Source organism: Pantherophis guttatus, chromosome 1 (assembly GCF_059756535.1).
Source record: "Pantherophis guttatus breed Tessera chromosome 1, ASM5975653v1, whole genome shotgun sequence".
NCBI lineage: Eukaryota > Metazoa > Chordata > Lepidosauria > Squamata > Colubridae > Pantherophis > Pantherophis guttatus.
Genome location: NC_142063.1, coordinates 169,135,333 through 169,148,327, shown reverse-complemented (window position 1 = coordinate 169,148,327; position 12,995 = coordinate 169,135,333). Strand labels below are relative to the sequence as shown.

The 12,995-nt window shown below is 33.8% G+C and overlaps 1 protein-coding gene across 2 annotated transcripts in view; it reads left to right on the top strand.

Moving 5' to 3' along the window:
- Positions 1-12,995, top strand: part of TRAK2 (trafficking kinesin protein 2) — a 30,274-nt gene that overhangs the window by 1,304 nt on the left and 15,975 nt on the right. The window contains exons 2-6 of one of the 2 annotated variants that reach the window (XM_034430770.3): positions 5,263-5,524; positions 6,393-6,587; positions 9,574-9,650; positions 11,398-11,514; positions 12,651-12,860. In XM_034430770.3, the coding sequence (XP_034286661.2) occupies positions 5,488-5,524; positions 6,393-6,587; positions 9,574-9,650; positions 11,398-11,514; positions 12,651-12,860 (636 nt within the window). In that variant the 5' untranslated portion in view covers positions 5,263-5,487. Of the gene's footprint in view, positions 1-5,262; positions 5,525-6,392; positions 8,058-9,573; positions 9,651-11,397; positions 11,515-12,650; positions 12,861-12,995 lie in introns of both variants that reach the window. The other variant, XM_034430776.3, reaches the window with a different exon arrangement.

Sequence of the window (12,995 nt, the reverse complement as noted above, 5' to 3'; positions counted from 1 at the left end):
TTTAAGTATCAGCAATACACTTATTAAAACATATGTACTGAGTATTTAGTTTTATAAAACCACTCCTCACTGCAGTCTCTTGGCGTTTAATAGTAGACATATTTTGATCAACAATTCAATGAATTACAATACAAATACATATAATTACCATAATATAAACTTAAAGGTATAAAATAAAAGTAAAGATTAAGTGAGTGATATCAATTCATCTTTCAAAGGCTCTCCAAAAATGAAAGCTAAAACGGGCCAATCTGATTTCTAGTGGGAGTCAATCTACTAACAACAATAATACAAATAATTTTTAAAAAAGTAAATAAAAAAAAACACAAACAAAAATGTTGATGGACCATTGGGTCTTTTTCTGTTGTCAGTTTTCTATGTTTCTAATGACAATCTTCAGTGATAGTTTGCCTGGTTTTACATAAGGCTACTCTACAGTGTGGTTTATTTGTTTTTGAGATAGTATGACATGCAAATCCATCCCAAGAAATAATCCATAGGTTACAAATTATAGAAGTTAATTCACATACTATACAACACCAAACTACTTTATGACTTAATATTATATGTGAATCAAACATGTAATATAAAAATGTAAACTTTATTACTAACTTCATAACAAAGAGCTAAATTTTGCATTCGAAAATTAGCATTATTTTTCAAATGAACAGAAGTTTACACCAAAGATGGACTTTCTGAAATGTCAGTTAAAGCAAATGGCATATGTTACTCAAAGTCATTCAGGTGGAACAAACTTTTTCCATTGTAAAATTGGTATAAGAAAGCAAATATGGGTACTCATCTGTAAGAAGAGTAAGATTGGCAAGAATTTACAAGTAGTTCTTAATTTACAACCACAATTGAGCCTAAAATTTCTGTCGTTAAGTTGTTAAGTGAATTTTGCCTTATTTTACAACCTTTCTTGCCATAGTTGTTAAGTGAATCACTTAAGTGAATTTGGCTTCCCCATTGACTTGGCTTGTAAGGACCTCACAAAAGGGGATCACATGACCCCAGGACATTGCAATTGTCATAAATATGAGTTGCCAAGTATCTGAATTTTGATCACGTGACCATGGGAATGCTGCAACAGTTGTAAGGATGAAAATGGACATAAGTCACTTTTTAAAGACGTAACTTCAAACAGTTACTAAATGATGTGCTTTAAGTCAAGGACTACTTGTATTGTCCTTCTGAAATGCCAGCATGTGGATATCTATGGACAAGAAAGTCCAGTTGCTTCTTGAAAAAGCACTTTTAGGAAGTCCTGCCTGTGGAATTAGGGCTACAGAAATCTGGATGACCACTAAATAGTAGCAGAGAGGTATAAAAGTCCTTAACTCTTTACTGCTATTTAGTGGCACTCTCCTCAGTGACGTATGTCAGGCCCACCACTGCTGACAAAGTGCCACTGGTTTACTTGAAGAAACTGTTGGTAGAAAGCATTCATTTTATATTCTAACAAATATATTATACTGCTTATATCTTATTCTGCTGTTTAACCTTGGCTGTTCAAGTCCAGTCTTAAAAAAAATTTCTGAATACTGATAGCGTCAATTGTTCTGCCTTCCTCTCTCTACACACACTAAAATTCAAATCTCTGTTATGCTTTGCTATAGTACAGTATTATTCAGTATAGTATAGACAAAAAAAAACCCTTTGTGCTTAGTGTCTCATTTATCCTTGAAGATTGCTATATTGTTGAACAATATCCCTTGTGGTATATCTTGTTCTCAAACATATTAACCATATGGCTTGGGGAAAAGGGTTCTTCATTAAGGTCAAGATGCAAGCCTGAATAAGCTTCCTAATATATTGCCAAGCATATTATTTATAATGTAACATTTAAATAGTATCTGATGTAATAGGACCAGTTACTCCAGAGCCATTTTATATAAATCACTTGGAGTAACCTAAGTGCAAGCAGTAAACCATTGTTTCTTTTGGGGAAAATAATTACATCTATTGTGAATATATAGACAACACTTAAAGTGTAAGGTATAATAGTGCTATAATTATGCCACTATTAATGAAATAGTATTAGTGAACCAAGTTATTAACACCCATAAGACCAAGGAGCTTATAGTGGACTATAGAAGGAATAGATCAGACATCCAGCCCTTACTTATCAATAGACACCAAGTGACTTCTATAAATGCTATAAAAACCTCTGTAAAACATAGTTTTATACTTCAGTATTGACAAGTTTTTAAATTATAGTAAAAATGGTTTCTTTGTTTCCTTAAGCTGGCACATACTAAGGAACTTGGGAGTGACTAAATTTGGCCTTTAAAATAACAGTGGTGCACAATATTCATTCATCAAGTATTTGGTGTGGCACAATAAAGCATTTACAATCAATATTTGTCAATATGTTACATGCACTTGTTTTACCAAATGTTGAGAAACATTACTCTATATTTAGTAAAATGTAAGTCAAACTAGGTACATTCAAAGTGGAACTCGCTTCCTTGTGAGTTTGTTTAAGACTGTAAATATTGCAATTTAAATTGATTGGATTCACCCATTGAGGTACAAACTAATGTGTTTTGTTCATTTGACGTAGCACGTTGTATGATCCAATCAATTGTGTTTTATTCATTAAATAAAATGATCTGCTTGAGCAGATCATGGTTTAATGTGAATCAACCTAAATATTGATCTTAAAGCAGGATATATTTTGGCTGATATTTTGCCAAATTAGATTATTTTAAATAATGTCATACAACATGGCTGAGAAGCACCTTCTCTAAATGGTGCTACTATGCAGTCATTTCTCATGTGCTCCAGTGGAACGTTTGGAGAGCTCATCCAAAGTGCTGCATAGCCCTAGGATTCCATACATTGATTTTGTTTTAAAATGATATTGGAACAGTTTGTTATGCCTATTTCTTTTTAATATATTTCCAGACAGGCATTCTTTTAAAAGAAAGCCAGTTAGTATGGTGGTTAAGGCATCAGGCTAGAAACCAGAAGATCGTAAGTTCTAGTCAGGGGTAAAATTCAGCAGGTTCTGGAGAATTGGTAGCGGAAATTTTGAGTAGTTCAGAGAACCAGCAAACACCACCTCTGGCTGGCCCCAGAGTGGGGTGGGAATGGAGATTTTGCAATATCCTTCCCCCAGGAATGGGGAGGGAATGGGGATTTTGCAGTATCCTTCCTCTGGAGTGGGGTGGGAATGGGGATTTTGCAGTATCCTTCCCCTGCCATGCCCGCCACGCCACGCCCACCAAGCCACGCCCACAGAACCAATAGTAAAAAAAATTGAATTTCACCACTGGTTCTAGTCCTGAGACTGTTGAGTCTCATCTTAGACATGAAAGCTGGTTGAGTGACTTTTTTATCCCAGCTCACTTCAAAGGGTTGTTGTTATGGAGAAAATAGGAGAAAGAAGGAGTATTAGACATCTTTACCACTTTGAGTTATTCATAAAATTATAATGATAATAATGGAAGCGGCAGAATAGAAGAAAAAGAATTTTAAAAAATCACAAAATACAAAGAGCTTCAAATAGAAGTAATACAACTGTGTTAAAAGAAAGCAAAAATAATATCAATAGTAATGAGGGCCTTGGGTACAGTCCCAAAACATCTGAAGCACTACATGAACACCATTGGCATTGACAAAATCACCAGTCACTTGCAAAAGTTAACTTTACTTAGGACAGCTTACATCCTGCAATGATACTTTTAGCACCATCAAATAACAACATCTACCTATCTTAGGTCCTTGGCAGGGATTCAATAAGTGAATAAAAATGCTTAATTATTTCTTATTTTCTTACTTTCAAAAATCTGCATTAACATAGAGTCCAATGAAACCCCCCAAATTAAAATATTCAAAATTTTCTAATAGGATAGTGCTGAAATGATCATCTGTGATTTCACAAACTAGCTGAAAACAGAATTGCTAGAAAAATAGCATTATTGTACAGTTGATTTTATAGGTAGTAGATAAAACAAAATTAATTTAATTTTTTTGTTACCAATCTAGTAATACTGTATAATATTTTGATTTTCCATCATTTAGATTTTCAAAAAGGTGTTCACATGTTTTCAAAATGGTTAATGCCATTAGAAAAACCCAGGCAGAAGTTTCTTTTTAGGTTAATATGCAGGATATATTCGTATATGAAAAATCATATCGTTAATTAAATTATATTTGTGATTCTGGCAAAGCTTAATTGGGTTATAAGTTACATGGAAATTGTTCAGATTTGTTTCATTCTAGGAAACTGTCTTTAACTAAGTTACAGTACAGTTTTTCCAAGGTGGAGAACCTAATCAGTGTTCTGGTATGCTGATAAACAGAAGAAAAAAAATCAAATATTTGGAGAACGTTTATGGAGATTCTCAGTCATCCAGGTCATGGTTATGCCAAAGGTGCTTTTTTCAAAGGGCAACTGGAGTTTCTGGTTTTTCTTTGAAGACGTTTCTCTTCTCATCCAAGAAGCTTCTTTAGCTCTGACTGGATGGCCCACTATTAATTTTTATCTGTACTAGTTTATGTTTTGCTTATTTTATTTGTTTTTACCATATTTTTCGGAGCATAAGATGCACCTTTCCCCTCCCCTAAAAAGAGAGTGAAAATTTGGGTGCGTCTTATACACCGAATGTAGCCCCGCCCAGCCTCTGAAATGGAGGTTTCAGAGGCTGGAAAAAAAGCAAGGCGCAGAGCTCACAACCAACGAACCTGTTACTATAGTTCATCTCTGGGAACAGCTGTTTGGAGGTATTCCAGGAGACTGATCCATCCCCAATCAGCTTTTTTCTTATTTTCCTCCCCAAAAACTAAAGTGCGTTTTATACTCCGGTGCTTCTTATAGTCCAAAAAATACAGTAATTCATTTTTAAAGGGAAAAAAAAATATTTTTGGCATTTGTGACCTAGCAATTTATACATGTATGTAATGCAATGTACTTTTCCATAAAATCATGCAATGGTCCTGCCCAAAGGAAAATTTATTCTGTCATAGTGTTTGATGTTGGGATATTTCTGTTTCATATTTGAGTATACATTATAACTGGATATATACCAAAAGATAACTTTGCTATATATTAAGGTTTCTTTTTATTCTAGATTTTCATATGCAGGAGTGAAGCAAGAAAGAGTGGCAGAAAATTAATTAGAAAGCTCCTATTTTGTTTAAGATGGGAAAAAGATACAATTACTCATTTAGAGAGCAGTAGTTAGGAGAAGAATTGTTTAACATTAATGTCTGAAATTGAATTTTAACCCTTATTTTCCTCTTCTTTTTCCCAAGATGGTGAATGAACGGGGCAAGATTGTGATGTAAAGATAGTGAACCTGGCAGCTTCAAATGTATCTTCATTTGGCATAAATTATCCTCCTGTCTGTCTAGTTGATATGAAATGAATGCCAGCAATAGATTATTGCCAAACAATCATTCAGCTCAGATGAAAAGGAGCAAGATATAAAATGGAAAGAGGATGTGGTTTTCGAAGAATTGAAGCCTGAAGCAACTCTCATGAATTTCAACCACAGCAATTCAGAGAGCATCACTGGTAAGCTGATGAGTTAATTAAAAGGTGCTGGTAGATGTTTTGGAAATTATAGCTGCTTCAAAGCTGCAATCTTCAGTACTTTATATTGAACTTTAGAACTGTCTCAAATTTACAGTGAAGCAATGCCTTTATTAGCCCAAACTCAAGGTAGATTAAATGGCATGTAAATTTTTCCAAAATGCTTGAGCAGGCAGATCATATTAAAAATTAGGAAAAAAGTTTGGGGAGGGAAGAAAGAAAAGCATCTAAACCAGCTCCTTTAAAAAGGAATGCTGCTGTTTTGAATGAAGGATAAATTAAAATACTAATAAAAGCTGAAGTAAGAGAGAAATCCATCTTAAAATCAGTGCAATAGATTAAAAACTATTTCTTTTTTTAGTTAGGGATAATTGATTTCTAACAAAGGTGAACATTTAAGACTTGTGCTGTTTCTCACTGGCCTTAGTTCAAATCCAAATGGATAAAATTATCGTATTTTTTGGAGTATAAGACACACTTTTTCCCCCCTAAAAGAGGGTGAAAATTTGGGTGCATCTTATACACTGAATGTAGCCCCGCCTAGCCTTCGAAAAGGAGGTTTCAGAGGCTGAATAAAAAAGCAAGGCGCAGAGTTCACAACCAACGAATCTGTTGCTAAAGTTCACCTCTGGGAACAGCTGATTGGGGGTATTCCCAGAGGCCGATCCACCCCAGTAAGCTTTTTTCTTATTTTCCTCCCAAAAACTAAGGTATACTCCAGTGCGTTTTATAGTCCGAAAAATACGGTAGTCATTTTGTTTCAGAATCTTGAAAACCATTTATTCAGCAAAGAAAATAATGGATTTCTTCCAAAGTTGATCTCTAGTATGTTGTCTGCATATATCTTTAGATGTTTGCCCTAATGAAGACCTTCCTGAAGTAGAACTAGTGAGCATGCTAGAAGAACAGCTGCCTCAGTACAAATTACATGTGGATTCTTTATATCTTCCTGTAAATGATGACTGGATCCAGTCAAGAAGTTCTCACAGTCATGGTCCTGAAATTTCTTCTCCTGTTCTGGCTGAGGAGGCACTCCATTATATGAGTAAGTATCCCAATACAAATATAAGCATTCAGGATTCAGTCAATCTGCAAAAACGACTGAAGTACCTCCAGATTTGGAGAACAGTGTGTTTTCCAAAATTGGTACAAAGAACCAGGCTTGGATATATAACTATATACTACTAAGACTCTCAAATCTGTAACGTTTATCTGTGTTAAACAGTCCAACATAGGGCAATATGTTTTGAACCAATACCTCAAGTAGGCTAATTTACAGCATGTGTCCAAAATCTAGGACCCATCACTCCCATGGAATTGAAATTTGGCAAATTTTATAAAAGATTTTATGACATAAAAAATATTACAAAATATTTTATGACATAATACAAAATGTCATAAAACATTTCCTGTGGTCAACTCCTAATGTTTGATTGTGCTATATGGTTTGACATGGGTTACTTTATATCTCTGAATATCTCCCTAAATTTTTAAGAACTTTTCCAGCACGTTAGAAGCTCTGCCATTGTTGAAGGCATTAAAGAATATAGTAGGGACCCAAGGGATCACAGGTTGTCCTTTTTCTAACAAAATTTTAAAAAATAGTGAAATGCCCTATGAACATTGTTCTTGTTAAATGCACTGTTGGAGAATAAACAACAATGAACAGAGTTGTTAAAATGGCATTGATTGCAGATTATGTATAAGGCAATAACATCAGCCTATGTCAAGCCCTACAAAACAAGACTATTAAAATCTCTTCCTACTACTAAAAACAATGTACCTGTTGGTTAAATATTGGCTTATACAACTTTTTTATTACCTGTATTTTTGATCACCTTATTTGCAGTGTGGGTGTGTTTAGCTTTCTGATCTTTAGGATTGAGCTTTCAGTCCACCCAGTAAAGTAAACTGAAATTCAATATTGACTAAAGAAATTAGTGCAGTTTCTTTAAGGAGCTGCTGGCAAATATACGCTATGGCAATGATGCTTCTGCTAGATCCAAAGCACTTTTCCACTTCAGATTGAAATATTGGATTCCTCTAATCTTGTTTTACATTAGTGTGCTAATACCTATGGTAGAAAAATAGATTTGTCAGTGAAGTTAAACTCCTAATATGATTGTGATATTCTGCATTAAATGCCCTTTATAATTCCAAAACTATGATTGTGGTATTCCTCATTTAATGCCCTTTATAATTCCAAAACTAGAAAACTAGTTGACTTCTGTATTCAAAACTGCAATAGCCAATATTGCAGTATAGCTCCTCCTATTTTATGATACTTCTACTTGGAGAAATGTTTATTTGATAGCTGAGTAAATACGAGGGAGTGTTGCTTGCAGGTTCAGCAGCATATGTACTGCAGAACAAAAAATAAAGGCTAGCCATGACTTCAGCTTGGATGCAGTTCTTCTAAACTACTCCTAATATATAAGTTGTTAGATGGATATGGCCCTAGATAAAAGGGATGTGAACCAAAATGAAGAGCTACTCATGGGTTTCACTCTACAAGGTAAGTGTACATTACCTTAGTCAATATATAAACATTAGCCTATATATATATATCTTTACTAGATTTTCCAGAAAATCTGAGAGCTTTATAAAAACTATGCATTTTTATAAAGTTTATAATTGATGTTTGAATTTTTGATGTTTGCTACCTGATTATAAATGAGAAAGTCCTGAAATTCAACTTCTTCAAAAGCTAAGCAATTTTAATAAGGTCTTTCTGTCTTAGACTGTAAGAAAAAACTGAATACAATCCACAACTGAATACATAGTTGTGTAAAGTAAAATACCATAAACTTTGCATAGGCAAGAGATAGTAAGAAGGAGAGTATTTTCACTGATTATCTATTTTTCTGTTATTTCTTTCCACCTATTGTCACTAAAAATCTCTCCCAAAAGCTTGGGAGATCATTTGGAACCCAGATTGCTGCAATGAGGAAGAATATGTATTAAAATGGCTACGCCTTTATGGACAGAAGAACATCTAGTTTATAATGCAAAATCTTCAATAATTTGTATGTTACTTCTGAAAGTAGAAGGAACCCATGTGTTTATACTTGTGCAATTTTATTTTGGATATTTTCTTAGTAGATTTTTGACATTGTTGTATAATACTTAAGAAACATGATAACTTGGGTTCTCCTATCTGTGATTTACTGGTTAAGCTGAGCAGGCTTTTGACTTTTCCTTTTAATAAAAATGGACACTCTGGTAACCGGGTCTGTCTTCCTCTCTAATAAATTGTAAATTGTTAGGATATAAATAGATCCACATAACAGATTTGTCATATGTCTGTTTCCTGTTTGTGTGATACAGAGGGTATTGCTGCATAGAATAATAAATTGTGTCTTGGCTACATTTTTTTCTTTACAACCCAAAGAAGAAAAAAAATATATACAGTAAAGAAGATTGGGACTGTGTCTATCTGCCTGTCTTGACTATTTGCCCTTCAGCTAGATAAATACTTTTAAAGAGAATTGAACTAAATTTGGTCTTGTAGGGATGGAAATGATTCAGAATTTTGCTGACTTTTCTACTCTATCCTCTCCTCTCCTCCTTGGTCACCTGACCCAAAATAGAACTATTATTAAACTTTTGAAGAAGAAAAATCCAAAAGCCATTCTCTGCAAGTTTTTGTTACTTTATTTTTTGCCTAAAGTTAAAAAAATCAAAACTTCTGGTGACTACTGTACAACAACCTGGGATTTTTCTTTGAAATAACACAGAAATAGTCCTGCCACTGCTATCCATGATAAATATAGTACTTCATGACTTGAACATGCAGACCTTTATATACCAAAAATTATTTTTTCTGTGAAAACTTTTTTCTCTTATTTTCTTTCATTAGAATTTATTCCACAAAAATATAATGCAACGAAGTCTGAATGTCTTTTTTCCTATTCTTCTTCTTTAATTACTGATCTTCGCTTTTTTTTTTTTTACATTCTCAAGTATGTTATTCTTGGAGTATATTATTTTCATTTGTTTAAATCACATTAAGGAATTGTTTTGTTTTTCAGTTGCTGGCACAGATAGAGGAGAGCATGTACCCAAAAATTGCAATGATATTGAAGTAATCACTCATCTGTTGGCTGAGGTAAAATTGTTGTTGTTTTATAACTAAACATAGTTTTACAAATTGGAAATAAATATTTAAAATTTGAGAAAGAAACAGATAATGTTAAGAATAGACACTTTAGTAGTGTTGTTGTTAGGGTACTCAAGTTCCAACACCTTAATCTTTCACTGATGTGATTCAAACTTGGCCTAAATCTATGGTAGAATCTCATACAAAATGTTACAGTTAGAATAAATAGTAAAGACCTTGCTGGGCAACACTATTCTTTTACAGTCCAAATTTCAGCCTGATTTTAAAACTGAAACAATAGCCAGTGGAGTAGGATACAGGCTGGGAAAAACAGCTCAAAGTTTTATTTTCCCCAGAATAAATCCTGAGAGCAACAAAGACTGTAGAAACATTTTTGGGCCTTAGTCTCAGACTCTTTGCCCCTAGGAGAATAGGAACTAGTAAGATGAAATCAGCAAAAAAGTACAGCCTGAACGACCAGAATTATTGGAAATGACCTTGAGAGAGTCCAGACTGGCCAGCAATCAAATAAGTGACAGCTGAGCCCACAGAAGGAATGGGGACATGGCAAATGTCCTCAGAAAGGATTCTTTCTAGTTTCTTGGACTGTTAAGGCAAAGGGGGTGGTGGAAGATATACTTTCAGATTTGCAAGATTCTGTTAATGTAATCTTCAAATAAAGATAGATATTAATACTCCTGGGTGTAATTGTCTGGATTATCTTGTAAGGATGACAGTTAGCCTTTTCAGAGTTGCTTTCCTTAGTAGTTTGTGCTTCTATCCATTCCACCAATGTTTCTTTCCTTGCTGTGTTAATGATTGCTAGCATTGGTATGTATATCTGGGCCTTTTGTGACTTGGCATAATTATCTTATTTTTCCAAGACTTCATTTTTTTTATTACAATTATTTATTCTTTGATCAAGCGATGTGCTGGCCTAGTGATGAAAGAACTCGCCTCCCACTTGGAAGGTTGAGAGCTTAATCCTACATAGTGACAGATGTTTCTCTCCTAGGGTGAAAAGAAAAATACCTCTGCAAATTCCGCCTGGCATCAGGAAGGGCATCCAGCCAATAAATGCTCAGCTCCATCCAATCGCCCTGACTCTCTTCTGAATTAAGGGATTACAGGGTTGTAAAAAGGGAGCTTTAAATTATTAATTCTTTGATATTCCAGTGTCAGATTTATATTAGAACCATGGCCACATATTCAAAAATAACTTGGACATTGATAAAAAAAAACCCATTTACAAAGGAAAACTGAAGCTGTTTATTTCAAAGTTTAGTTCTCAGTTAATGCTTGATCCAGATTCTAAGTAAAGTGGGGAAGGATGTCTTCCCATTCAGTAACAGAGTGAAAAGTTAACTCCAGATTTGGGTGGAACTTTCTACTTTGGGGAACAGGTATCCAAGGCACCCACAGAACACAAGAGTTTGGAAGTTGAAGATTAGAGATCACAAGAAAGGAAATGACTTGTGTTTGTAGTACAGCTGATTCTAGATTCCCTCCCCCTCCCCCCAGGGCTAGTTCAGTGGTTTGATGGATAGTAATGGTTTTTATGTTACTTTTGATTTCTGTCTGTTTTTAAATACCAAATATTTGAAAAAGATCCTGGGTTTTCCTGAATGCCGTTATTTTATCAAACTTAAAACTCTGTCTCTTTTCTTCATTTTTATGCGCAAATGAAAAAAATGCTAGCATTTGAATAACTTATTTGGGGGAGAAATAATGCAGTTTTTAATGGTTTTCTGAGCAGAAAGATCGGGATCTAGAACTTGCAGCACGGATTGGACAAGCCCTTCTTAGACGAAACCACAGCCTAACTGAGCAAAATGATGTTCTGGAAGATCAACTGGGTCAAGCCTTTGACAAAGTAAGTGAACAAATTTAAGCTTTGGGGATTTTAAGAGGTTAATGTATTGTGTAAGCATCTGGTGAAGTTATATTAAGTATGAAATCAGATGAAAACTTTCAATCTATTGACGTTAGAAGCTTTCTTTCCTACAAAGTTTCAAGTTAGTCTTTGTTTACTGAAGAAAGATGAAAGAATTTTGAAGGCTACTTTATTTATTTCAAATGTGGAAGTATATATTATATTATTATGCAGAACTGAATATTTCAGCTGAACTCTTGCTTGAGTACTTTATTTTTTGCACTGTTTCAAACTATTCTTTATGCTGCTGCATCCTAAATAAAGAGTAAAAATAGGAATTACATTCCATGTAAAGTACATAAAATTTGAGTCTAATATTTGCTTGTATGTAGTTATATATACAATATTCCCAATTCTCATGATTCTTCTTTTTTAACCTTTTAAAATAGAAAAATGTTTTTAAAAAAACAAAGAATCCCAGAACATATTTGAAAGCATTTGATTCAGCAACTTTAGTGAAGCCTAGGTCTATATAATATTTAGACTGGTGCTCATTTAATTTAGGTTCCAGGGAAGAGCATTGAGATATAACTGAAATAAATAAAATTTACCCATTGTTGTAATGCATTTTAATCTCACTAGATACAGGAAGCAACTGCACCATATATAGATATATTACATTATAAATAAAGAATTCTGCTGTTTGATGAATATAGAAAAAGCTCTTTATTTTCCTAGAATTAAAAAAAACACTGAATGATGGACTGATCAATATTTCTTAAAGCCTTAGACTGTTGCTTTTAAAAAGGTACTTCTGCCAAGGAAAATTATGTAAATTTTACATTATTGAATTTTGGATAATGACAGTCGAGGAAAGAAAATATGATAATTGGAACATGGAATGAGCAAAGATATCTTCCATTAATATTTCTAAGCCTTCTTATAAAAATGTAAGTTGGAGGAAATCCATATTTAATACTATTTTTTTAAAGTGGGAGGAGATTAGCATATTCTGAAGAAGTAGTAATGGAAATAGCAGTACAATTGTATTTTAACTTGTCTGTTGATTCACTAGCGTAAATTGCATTGTTTTGATAAATGGTTATGTTTAATAAACAAAAATGCTTTAAAATCAGATTCATCAGCTACAACATGAACTAACAAAAAAAGATGAACTGCTTCGTGTGGTATCCACGGCTTCTGAAGAAAGTGAGACTGACTCTAGCTGTTCCACACCACTTCGCTTCAATGAGTCCTTCAACTTGTCACAGGGTTTCTTACAGTTGGATATCTTACAAGATAAACTCAGGGAACTGGAAGAGGAAAATCTATTACTTCGAACAAAGGTAAATTACATTCTTATTCCTTTTGAGTATTATTAATTGAATATAAATCCAAGCATTAAAAAAAGGATATATTAACATGGCTAAGGTTATGCTTATGGAAGAAGTGATAAGTAGGATTGTTCAACCAAAAAAGGA